This window comes from Vicugna pacos, chromosome 15 (assembly GCF_048564905.1).
Source record: "Vicugna pacos chromosome 15, VicPac4, whole genome shotgun sequence".
Lineage (NCBI taxonomy): Eukaryota > Metazoa > Chordata > Mammalia > Artiodactyla > Camelidae > Vicugna > Vicugna pacos.
The window spans coordinates 38108066-38121214 of NC_133001.1; the positions used below are offsets into that span (position 1 = coordinate 38108066).

Consider the following 13149-nt stretch of genomic DNA (forward strand, 5'->3'; position numbering starts at 1 on the left):
AATAATTTCACCTATCAAAAGTGTCTTCTTACCAATACATTTCCTCTGTTGCTCACTGAACTTGTAGCCCTCGTAGCATATACAGGTGTACCTCACCGGGAGGTTAATGCAGTGTCCTGCTCCACAGATATCAGGGTTCACAGTACATTCATTGATTTCTTTAAAAATAAATAAATGTGGGGGGAAAACAGATATAAATAAGGATTTCACTGCTACTTGCAAAGCATTACTTTGTGTTTCCTGATTAATTTATTACCAGTCATGCAATTGGAAAACAAAAGGTGATCTCCAAAATCAAGTATACATTCATTTGATTACTGTATAATTGATCAGTTTGTCCCACCCAAGGTCATCAATAATTTCTAATGAAACAACTTCTAAGAGGAACTGGAGCAGGTGGAAATTCAGAAAGAGGCCGTGTTGGACTTTATCATTAATTCTTATCTTCCCAGATGGCGTATCAATAAGTTTCCATCCACTCCAGCTCATCTTAGATGATGGCCTGAATCATATTTCTCCTGATAAGAAACTGAAGTTAACTTTCTATTTGTTAAGCAGGCTAAATTCAAGTTCCAACAAATATATTCAACTTCCTCCCAAATTTCTCATTAATTCTCCAGAAATATTTATCCCTTCTAATCAAAGCAAAACTTATGGCTGTAACTTACTCTTAATCTGCCAGTTTCAACAGAATATTTTATTTATACTGGTAAAGTATAGAGTCTTCTTCAAATCTTCTCTGCTAAATTCCTCCCTAGCCCTCCTACCGATTCCTACATGAGACTCACTTCTTCTGTGAAGCCTGAGATTAGCCTTCAGCCCTTGCTCCACTCACAGACACAGGCAGTGGGCAAGGCAAGGTCAGAGGAGTTCCCAGGGGGTGACGGCCATCAACATGAGCTTTATTGCCAAAACATTCGAGGACTCAAAGGTAACCTTCTAAGATGAATTGCTCCAAGATAGTCTGTTGATTTCCATGACCTTTGTAAGGGTGTATAAAATTGTAGGGGTGGGTATAGGCGGTGAAGCTGGGGCCAGAAGCCCAGGCTTGGCCACCAACCTTGCTGCCCTTTCTTAGCTCTGTAACAAAGAGCAAGTTAACTTAAACATTCTAAGCCTCACTTTTCAGCAGGTGTAAATGAGAATAATTAGAGCACAGACTTTAGAACATGAAGTTCAAAAGAGATGACCTAAATGATGCACGTAGCCCAACACCTGGTACATTGTATGTGCTCAATAAAAGCCAGCCAGTATTACTGATCGCTGTGGTTGTTTCTATTGAAGTCATTTAAGAATATATAACAAAGAAACAGCACATCTATAACAATACTACCTCGGGCTATTATCTCATTGTCATCACCTGGTGAACAATGCTTGAAACAGACGAGGCCATGAAAGAGCCCAAGTGGTCCAGTGGAGGAAGACCAGGCACTCAAACATGACAAGCCAAAGCACACCTTTGTTAGAGGGTCTACGTTTTGAATGAAAAGAAAAACAGGCACGCTACTGTTACCAATAGCCCACTGTGAATTCTGAAGAAAGATGTGAAAAACAGTGCTTTAACAAAAATTCACTATGGAAATGACCTAAATTGGGGTTGAGATTGCTCTCCAAAACCCAAACCACATTCATTTTTCATCAAGTGTTATTCACTGCGCTGTGATTTTAAGACAACTGATGCAAGTCATCTGAAAAGTTGCTAGGCGTTAAAAGGAAGCAGATGACTACAGAGCTGCAGTATTTTACACAAAATCACATGGATTATGGGAAAACCACACATTTACTAATTACTTATACCTTCAGTGAGCACGCTTGTGCTAATTCACTATCAAAAACCAGATTGTATATCATCAGTATAATATCAAGTTACAGAAAAATAATTTGAAAGGCTAAACACATGGGTGATTAACATGACTGCTTAAACTTCTGTGACTGATGGTAACAAAATGAAACAATGAATTATGATACAAAGTATAGATTGTTATATTATCACTAGCAGGATAGGAAAATGCTTATTTGTTAAGAAATATAGTTGGGTACAAATTGTCACTAGATATGATCTAAATTACCTAATACACAGAAAAGATTGGGAGGAAATAAATCTAAGTGTTGGTGTTGTTTTCTTTACATTTTCCTGTATTGTTCAAAATTTCTAAAATGAACAAGTATTATTTTATAATCAAAAAGACTTTCTTAAAAAATTATCATTTCTATGTGCCTCAAAAATCTAAAGGTAAAAGGTTATCTTCTCCAGGTCTTACTCCTAGATCCTTGGGTAATAATTCTCTTCACTGTAAGAATTCGTCAGTAGAACAGTAAGAGAAGCACATCTTTAACCATCTCTTCTTAATGTAGGCAGACACCTTCTTTGAAAATTACTGGTATTTAGATTTCTCAGTTTTCTCTGTAATGACTGACTTTCCTATATGTTCTCTGTCTTTTTCTTAAAAGAGAAAAGACATGCTGATAAAATTTGCAAAAAGAAAAATTAGAAGATGACTTAATATGCTAGGAATAAAAATTCAGAGCTAATTAAAAGGCAGTAAATCTAGGGTTTTCAGGAAATGTTTGATCAGTACTCATTCCCCTACTCCCCGCCACTGACCCCCAAAATACCAATTTGTTGATTACCAAATATTTATCTGACCTTTTTTCAGGCATAACTTTAGAATGAAATTTTTACATGTGTCAACAAATGTATTCAAAAATATGTGATGCTTAATTCAAATGAGATACATTCCTAGACCAGTGTGCCAACACATATAAATTGTTTCTTCTTAAGGCAGCTCTAAGATAGGATAAATGGTTAAGAATTTTAACTCCTTGGTCTTGGGTAATGAACAATAATGGCCCTTCCTTCCAATCTGGCATCTTAAGTAGAAGCTATAAAGTTGAGAGATTTATGAGGAAAGTCTGAGGATTTTTAGCTGATTACCTCATAGATCAAGTACATAAAGATGCAGCTTGAAAACGTTAATCCCAGTTGGCACCAACATATGGAAGAAAATGTTAGTGTGATGCCACCAGAGGGTACTAAGAGATACATCAAAGGGGTGACGGGACATTAACTAACATTTACTTGATTTCTACACTTTCCCATTCTTTTACACAAGTAATTAATGTAACTTTCATCAGTTTGACCTCAGAGATCCCTTTCTTCCATTTACTAGGAGGATTTCACCCTTCTAAGTTAAAAAAAAAAAAAAAGCCATTAACAACTTCAAAACACCTCTGCTTTCTCTTTGCTAGTCATCCAAAAATTTCACGTTATAGTCAACTATACTTTATTATAAACTCTAACATTGTTAAGACATTAAACCTTAAATGTTCTCAACACAAAAGAAAAGCATGAGACAGGAAAAAGCTGTTAGCTAACGCTGCTGAAGCAATCACCCTGCCATATATGAATATGTATCAAAGCAACATGTAGATCTTAAACTTACATGAGGTTACATGTCAATCACGTCTCAGTAAAAAAAAAAAAAAACCCAAAAACATTGATCAACACCATTTTTAAGATAAAAAATTGAATGACTTGTGCTCACATTTTAAAAATTTAAAAACATGTCTCTTACCACCTCTTTCCATCCTTCTCCTCCTTGTCTGTTACATTTTCATTCGTGAGCACATGCATGTTACACAGAAAGGCAAGTCCTGAAGATACTGTCTTAAAAATGGGTCAAAAAAAGCTTCCAGCTGTCTCTGTATCTTGGGGGTCAAAGACATTACACTTTACAGTTTTCTAAGAGGTCACTCACACCTAGGCATGTGAACCTGTTCCCACAGAAAAGATCGGTTCATGTCAAAACACAGATTTCTCTGTGTGTGCCCACTGTGTGGATACAAGCACTGGGAATATGGTAAAGCCTCACACAGGAAACACTAATTACTGGTCTCCCGGGGGCTCCGGTTAACGGGAATGCCTAGTCTTCTTTAGCATGTTTGGTCTCTCAGAGATCAACAAGAGATGGCTCCCACAGGGCTTTTCCAAGTGTCCTCCTTCATAACGCCCATCATATGCCCCGGGGTTTACAGGACTGCCCTACCCTTTCCTACTATATGTGGGCCTTGAAATAACTTTGTCTGCACCTGGCCAAGGACCTTATTCTTGTTTCTTTCCCTAGTGTCCACTTAGAACTTGGAGAAAATGCCATGACCAAAAGCCAGTGGAAAACCAAATGCTCTATTTATCCCGATTACAAGGCCAGTGGTGGATTTAAGAGTTTGGTATCTTTATTTTCTACAGCTAAACGAAAAAGAAAGCTTTTAGCAAAATATGAAAATGAATATGCTGACCTTTGGCGTTTTTCCTTGTCATGTGATTACTCAAAATAAATAAACAAACAGAGCTGGAAATGTTATTAAAGTATGATGATTTTATATGGAAAAAAGGTTCATTTTCCGTTAGCATACACAGTTTACTGAGGCTGTTATGACACTAGTAATATGCTTCAGGGACAAACGTTTTTATTAAGGGGTCATTTCTGAGTTCTGGAAAAGATCTGATGAGCAAAATAGCTTTTCTAACGATTGAGCCATCATGATTACAAAGGTTTACACAATACAGGCATGAAAGTCAAAGAATAATTTCTAGCTGGTCTGCCAGGGCCATGGAGAAAGTTTAGGAAGAGCTGGAGGAAGGCATCAAATGTCAACTCATGGAAAGGTTTAGAAAAATGCCCTGGCTTCCTACTGCCCCACAATGAGCATAAATTGTCTCACAACAATTGAAGCAGATGTTTCCACTTTGTAAATACTTGCCAGAGAAATAAAGGTTTGATTTTCCAACCTATCCTTGAGCTATTAAGACACTATGCTAAATCAAGAATTTATATGCTGAAATGTATAATGTATTTGGAAACAGTACGCCAATAATGTTGCAAGCCACCAACTCAGCTGCTAAGAGCGGAAAATATCACCCTTATTCCTGCAGATATGTGGCCCACTTTATAATTATTGCATATCAAAGTGAGTCTGATGAAATCTGCAAAGGCCGCTTCCAATCTCACCATCATAAATATATCATCAGTAAGCAACATGAAGCTGGTATTATTTATTTTAGACACCTACTTCTTATTCTATTCCTTTCTTCAACTTACATGTGAAACTAACAGTGACAAACGCCCACCTCCTTTGTGCTCTAAGAAAAAAATCATGACCTTGTGTTCCTGAGAGAATTGATCAGCTTTCTCCTTCAATCTCCATCTTTGGCTGTCTTAATCAAACCGATGGCAATATCTATATTTTGATTTAAATTAAATTTGATATAAAAGTCTTTGTGTTCCAGTGTAGATTACAGATTATAGCGTAGCTCCAAACTTGCAAACCATTTAAATTCAAGGACTATTTACAATGTGCTCCCTGTGGACGGTTTCAGAAAGATTCCTTTGCTACAGGAAGTAGAAGCACCTATGAATGCTGCACGAAAATAAAATTTCAGTGTCATTTGTTTCCTGGACGGAAATATTCACGCTTCACCCATGTGATAGCAGATGTTAGCCCTGTATCTCTGCCAAACTCAAGTTAAGCTGTCTTCTAACAACAGAATACAGCACAGCTACTTTCATTTTTTTCAGTCAGCCATGCAGTTCAGTTGAAGCTGAGTAAAGGCTACTTGTTATTCCTCACACAGCTGCATTTAAATAACAAAACTGCACTTATCTAGCCCAACAACCTCTGCAAAGCTAGTTTGCAAGAAGTCTGTCCTTTAAGGTCAGCCATTGTTAAAAAGGCACAAAATGAAAGTATATCTTCATACTGGAAAGTGGAGCTACCGTAAGTGAAAGATCTACTGAATTACACTGTTAACCTGTAATTTTTCTTCTTAACACTGAGATAAACAATGAGAAGATCCCTGCTGCTGAAGATGGTGTATCACATGTTGGGACGCCTTGCAGGGCCTCACAGCCTCTCACAGATGGGTTTAACCAAGTGGGTAGAGACATATGAGACTTCAGAACAAAGAACAATTTTAGCCATGGCCATTTAAAAAAAAAATCATAGTATTTCATTGTACACTAGAAACACTTACAATAACTAACATATCTTTATCTCCTTATTCTGTATCTACAGTAAAACTGCAAAGCAGGTACCCCACACTGACTGTGGGAGGCCACGGCGCTGGCGCACGTGCTCCTTGAGGGCTCGCCTGAGGTGGGTGCAGATGCACTGCTGAGTCCATGATGTGACTGCACTGTTCACTCCACTCCAGTTCACCTTGGGATGGAGGTGCTTTTTATAAACACCTTCCAGTGTGCTATCTCAATTCAAATATCCAAGAGAAACTAGACTCACAATTTTGAGAAAATGGGTAAAAGTCTTCAGTTTTTTAAAGACATATAAAAATTATATTCCTCTAAGGTATGTGTACAACTTGATGTTTTAATATGTTCACACTGTGAAACGATTACCACAATCCAACTAATCAACACATCTAACCAAACACATTTCTATTTGAAATGATACACCTCGTGTTTCTGAAGAGGCAACATTCTAAGGGAGGCTGCAAACTCCTCCATTAGCTTCTTCTGTTAAACACTGCCAACCTCACCCTCCAGAGGGATCATGAACTTAAGGTGACAGGATGCATCTTACTGATATTCTTTTCTGACTATATTTTTCCATATTAGAATGTGTGCAATACATAAAAAATTCTAAAATGACACAACCACCAAACCTCTCAGACCCCACCACAAAATATTATCACTGCTTATACATGGTGAATTTTCTTCTAGCATTTCCTCAATGTCTTTTTCATACAACTGACATAATACTCTACATTATTTTTACATGCTTCATCTTGTATTTAATATTTTGTTACCATCTTCTGCTAGATTTTAATTAAAATTTTCCGGATATATTGTAGTATTTTTTAATGTTCCAATGCAGATATAATTACCTATTTTCCAACAGTTAAATGTTTAGGTTTTCTTCCCCCTATTTTTTCTCTATTATACACAGTGCTGTGGTAAGTATTCACTTATATAAACCATTGTAACAGTTTTGGGAGATATTATTTCTTTACACTGGACAGCTTAATATGAGGTTACTGAGTCAAAGTTCTGAACATTTAAAAAATTCTTGATAAATATTGCCAGTTTGTGCTTTCCAGAAAAGCTGAACCAGTTTACATTCCTTTCAGCAATGTGTGAGAGCCTCAATTTCACTGTAGTAAAAATTAAATTCTACTTTGATAAGAATAAAAAAAGTTACTTTAACTTGCACTTCTCTGATTACTAGAAAAGTGGAAATTCCCTGTTACATACATGTTTCTCAGTACTTTTTCTATGAATTAACTGATTATACTGTTTCCCCATTTTTCTATTAGTATTTTTATTCCTGATTTATAAGACCTCACTATACATTAAGGATGTTAACTTTCAGGCTGTTGGTTTCAAATTATGATAAATTTTCCTAATTTGTCATGAATGATTAAAATAATGTTTATTATAAAGAATTTTGAAAATATGTGAAATATATTGAAGAGCATTAAGATTATCCATGATCCTATGAACTAGTGATGGTTAAAAACACTTTGATGAATTTTCCCTTTCTCTGTGTTTGTATTTAAAAACTAAAATTGGAATCATTGTGTTCTGTATTGAATATTATGCCTAAACAGCTCCTCATGACATTAAATACTCTCTTAAAACATTAATAGCTATGTGATATTCCACTGCATATGTACCATGACTTAAACATATTCCTTTTTAATAATATCCAGATTATTTCCAAATATTTGCTAGTATGACTAACCCTGCCATGAGCAATCTAATATATCTGATACAATTTTGACACTGCATTTAATGTGAAGTTCATATCCATGTCTCCTCCAGTACATACTGCGCCTACCTGTTACTTGAGTGGGTGCAATGACTTGGCTGGCACTTGATGTAGAAGCTTCAGGAGCTACTTCCACAGGCACAGGAGGTGAGGTTTTTTCAATCACTACTATACAAGGAAGGAGGGAATAAAATGAAAATTAAAGCCTGTTACGGGCATTGAGATCCCATCTCAAAATGCAAGCATAATTTAGTCTAACGACACACCACAGTAACTCCTGGATGTTAAGAGCAGTTACAGGTCCCTAAGGCCCATGGTATTAGCCTATTTCAACATTTAGCAAGAATATCTGAGAGCAACTCAGAAGTCAAGAAAAATGACCCTTCATCAAATGAGGAGCCTCAATAATGTTCTAGTAATATATACTCCTCCTGACCACAGAAAATAATGAAAATCCTTTGTATTATTATAATACTTATAATGCAGGAGTCCCCACTTATCCACAGGGGTACGTTCTAAGACCCCAGTGGACAGCAGAAGCCACAGGCAGTACCACACCCTCCATGCACTATGTTTTCCCTACACCGATGAGCAGAAAGCATAGACTGCATGGACACTGGAGGAAGGGTGATTCACGACCCGGGCAGGATGCAGCAGGGTGGCGCGAGAGTTCGTCATGCTTCTCAGAACAATGCACCATTTAAATCTCATGAATTGCTTATTTCTGGAATTTTCCAGGCTGCAGCTGACTGCTGAAAGTGAAACCATGGATAAGGAAGGAGCAACTGTACCCTACTTTACACGAACGTTATGTGACTCTGTTAATAGACCTAAGTGTATTTTTCACACTCCACTCCACTTATGAATTCCAACGAACAAAACTTTAAAATTAAAGACACAAAAGTCCTTGTCTTACTCTCATGTTCAGAATACTCTTACAAACAGCACATCAACACAGCCTACCTGGAAACTGTGGGTGCAGATGAATGGTCGAAATGCCTGGAGAGAGCTGGGGTTGACCAGGCTCAAGTTTGGTTTTCTCTTGATCCAGTGAAGGTATTTCCTGGATGGTTGTATTAAAAAGGAAAAAAAGAGAGCTGAAAGTAGGAATTTTTAGTTTCCACATATTACTGTTTTAACTTAATTCTACTCTTAGAAAGGCAGCAAACACCACAGGACGTTATAGAAAAGCCTGTGCAACTGTGTGAATTTTTTTTTTTAAGAACTACTGCTGTGCTGCTGAGACAGCAAGCCCTTGAGTTTTCCCGGCAGTGCTGATCCCTGCACACACCCTCACCCATTTCCCAGGGGCCCAAAGCAAGTCTCTTCAGATATTTTAAACAAATGTTTTGGCTCAGGGGCCCACGTTTGGTCTGAAACAAGGCTACACTAACCCCAGAGGAGAACTAAACCGTCAACTCATGCACATGTGGCTTCTGCCCAAGGAAAACGACCAGACATACTCTGCAGATTAAATAATGGATACAGGTGTGTCATAACAAAGACCACACGACACATGAAAACATTTCAAGCCAGTCAGTCATTACAATAACTGTACTCCTCCACCTCCACCTCTCAGAACAGCAGAAGTCAAACAGAGCATCCGAGGAACGGGGACGTGGAGGCGCATCCAGGCTTCCTCACATATCCTGTTGCCAACTCCTGCCCCTGGACCACAAGCCAAGACACAGACGGGCACCTATGGCTCAGGGTCCAGTTACAGCTCCTTAGGGCTCACGCAGACTGAACAGTCAGGCTCTGTGGCCTCACTCACACCAGTGAGGAGCCCGAGTGCTCCCGTCAGCACTCCTTTCAAAGCATCCATCAAGTTACATGGTCACTGTAATCCTACATGCCCCCTCCCTCACCTGCTTTAATCACAGCCCTGATTAAACGCTTTCTCCCCTGGCCTCTGTCTCCCTTTCACCCTCTCTCCTAGCTTTACTTATCACATTTTCAGCTCTTTATAAAATAGATATCCGGCCGGAGTATCACATCAAAGACTCAGTTTTGCAGGCATGAGTGCTTACAGGGTAACTCCATTTAGATATTCCACAAATACTTCAACCCCCCCCCTCCACCCCCTACATCAAGCAGGCTTTCATTCCAACTTCTTTTCTGTTAATGCCACAGTCACGAATCCATCCAGGTGTAAAGTCACTTTTTAGTCCTTCCTCTTTCACTCCTCATTCCCAGCCCTGCCCATGTCCGCTATTCCTCGTATTTCATCTTTCTCCGTATACACAGCCCCCTTTACCTTCGTCTGTACTCACTCTCGCATCCTCACTTTACTGTGGTCATCTAATCGGCCTCTCCAACTCCCTTTTCTCCCCATCTCAGTTAATCCTGCTATCATTCGCCTTCCAGAAACACTGAGCACTTAGTACTTTCCCCACATTGTCCCCTCTTCTTAAGATCACAGACTAGCTTTTCTATTATCTATTTAAAGGTGACCTCAGTCTTGATTGCACCCGACCTCCTGCAGCCCATGGTCAGCTGGCAAGGTGTGGACCACAGTCAGGTGTTAATCCGCTCCTGCAGCTGACAGACTCCTCCCACCCTCTCATCAACATTGGGCAGCCAACTCCCTCACCAGTGGCACTTCTTCACTTAACAAGTCGGGTCTGGCTGAAGCTCAGGGTATCTTCTCGTGTTTTACAACTGCAGCTTGGGATTCCAAGCTTTCCAAAGCAGCCCAAGTTCTTTCTAACCAAGTCTTCCTACTCCCCTAACTGACCTCTTGCTGCCTCCCACCCCATCCCCTGCACCTGTGCACATATCATTTCCCACCACTGAACACCCTGCTTTCTCTTTCCTAATCTTTAATAACATGAGACGTCTGCAACAAGTCAAAGCCACAAAGTTTATGGTTGGATTTTTTCCCACTGCCTCCTCTCCAAATAAACTGCAGGAAAAGTCCACAAGGAAAACTTTCAGGCCCTCTTTCAGATTCTTAATGAGAGTTACCATAAACTCAGCCATAAACAGAGAACAAAACTCAGGAAAGATGAGGCTGTCGGGGAGCTGGCTGGCCCACTCCTGCGCTAAATGATTCCTCTCACGTATCAACCAGAACTGAATTTAAAATCCACAAAACTACAAACTACTGTACGCCGCTGATCTTTAGAGACGCTATCCAAGAGCTGTAAACATGCATGTGAAACATGTGTATCTGCTGTGCTGCTTTCGAGGTCAATATATCACAACACTTTTCCTTAATGAGTGCTAGCACTCTGAAATCATCCTTGTTTTCTGGATTCTTTCAGCACTTACAACATTTATGTTAGTCTATCCCCATGTTTATAAGCTAAAGACTTTTAAAACTATAATAAATTATATATGTATGTGTTCATCTAAATCCTAACACATACTGCAGTCTTGACAACTGAATGGATAACACACAAATATATAAACATTTAATAATTACCTAATTTTCATTCTACCGTGAAATATTCAGACAAGAAACAATATTACATAAATAGGACATAGATCCAGCAAATGCCTATATTTTCCTCTAATCTCATAATTCATAGCTCCATTTTGTGCCAAAAAACTCCCAAAGGACTGATAAAAATTTCTCTAAAATTTCTAAGAAGCAATGTCCTAGTATTTGATTTTAACGTTCAAGGGTAAGCTCTGTTCCTACTGCAATTTAATTCAAATATGCACGTCAAGTTTTAGTTGAATTAAGTACATTGCTCAGTATATAGGCACGCTGAGAATATACAATTACATAAATGTGTCAGAATCTTTCTTCCCAGAGCTGGTGCAGGCCGTGAATTGACTCTGTGAATTCCATTTAAGCCCCTGATTCCCATCAGTCCCATTATTTCCTTCTCCCTAGAACTTAGGTTCCATGTGAACAAGGAGTTTTGTCTGATTTGTTCTCTGCTGTTTTCTAGCATTCACAACAGTGCCAGTTATATATAGTAGGTGCTCAATAAGCATTTCTTGAATGAATGAATGCTTTATTTCCTTAAACCAAACGATGCATAACAGACATGTTACTGTATTTGTCTTTAAAAAAAATCACATGTAATCTAGAAGAAAATCATTTTGAAGGTTAAATAAAAGACTTGCCAACAATGAATAAATTACCTTCTCAGGGGGTACAGTTGCCACTAAAACCAAAAAAGAAAGAAGAACATTAGTACAATTTAAGACAATACACTATATGATATTTCAACTTTTAAAAAGCAACAGAAGTCCAGTAAGTCTCCAAAAGGATCAAGAATCAAACTAAATCAAACGCAGAATTATGGTCATCTACCATTTTGGAGAATTCTACCCACGACCAACAGGGAAAAACTACTGGTGCTGTCATTCCTCAATTACAGGGGGACCAGGTAGCAGACATGATGAAGTTCTTTCCACCTCATTCATTAACTAAAAGAGTTAAAAGAGGCAGCACCTCCCAGCACATTGTTTCACGCCTCATCGCAATTTGGTAAAACATCCCCCATCTTCGAAAACAAACATTTTCATTGTGCTTATCCTTAACATAACATATCATGTCTGAAATGCTTCCTGATGTCAATGTTAAAAAAAAGATGCCTCTATTTCAATAGGAGATGTAAGAAAGGACGCTGCATTCTTGATGCAGACTGATCTTTAATGAAGAGCATTTTCAGGAAGATATGCTAATGAGATTAAGAAAAAAATCACAAGCCAGTAAGATCCGATGAGAGATTAGCATCAATATGCTGACCAAATTACATATCACACAATCATCAGCACTGTGACAGGGTGGTGGTGGTGGTAGTGGTTACACCGCCCTGTTTTGAAACACTTGCTTTTCAAAAATCCATATGTAGTATTAGTCCTCAAGCCTTAGGTCAGTAATTACAGGGATTTTTCCCATGAGTCACCATCTCCATAAACATCAGTACACGGATTTGGTAGATACATTAACTTCTAAACCCCATCAGGGCACCAGATTGCTACCACTGCTGCAATACACTTGTGGTTAGAAAAAGTCAACCGACAACCTGTTCTGCCTTTCTCACCACCCAGAAAGTCATGACGCAGAATCTGGACCACAGCCCATTTCCTCCTGCTTGTGCAAAGGAGGAGGAGTTGCAAACACCTGGCCACGACACCCGAAGTGTATAGGAACAATCTGGCCAACACTGTCAATTCTAGGTGAGGTCCTGCCTGGGCTGCCAAGCCCTGGAGAAGGGCAGCGAGAGAAAGAGCAGAATAAAACAGGCTAGAACACACAGAGGTTCAGAGCCTTGGAAAGAGACCTCTCTACCAGGGGGGAGGCCTGGCCAGGCTCCCAAATCCTCACAAACCTGGGCACCTTCTCTCCTCAGAAAATCCATCAAAGGGTACCCTGAATTCTGACTAAGAATCAAAAGCCAACGG

The 13149-nt window shown here is 38.9% G+C and overlaps 1 protein-coding gene across 9 annotated transcripts in view; it reads right to left on the reverse strand.

Moving 5' to 3' along the window:
* The window catches only part of LTBP1 (latent transforming growth factor beta binding protein 1), a 371985-nt gene that overhangs the window by 102157 nt on the left and 256679 nt on the right, over positions 1-13149 (reverse strand). For all 9 annotated transcript variants that reach the window (XM_072937938.1, XM_072937939.1, XM_072937941.1 and 6 more), the window contains 4 exons: positions 11881-11903; positions 8746-8845; positions 7852-7950; positions 33-158 (listed from right to left, as the gene is read on the reverse strand). In XM_072937938.1, coding sequence (XP_072794039.1) covers positions 33-158; positions 7852-7950; positions 8746-8845; positions 11881-11903 — 348 coding nt within the window. The remainder of the gene's footprint in view (positions 1-32; positions 159-7851; positions 7951-8745; positions 8846-11880; positions 11904-13149) is intronic.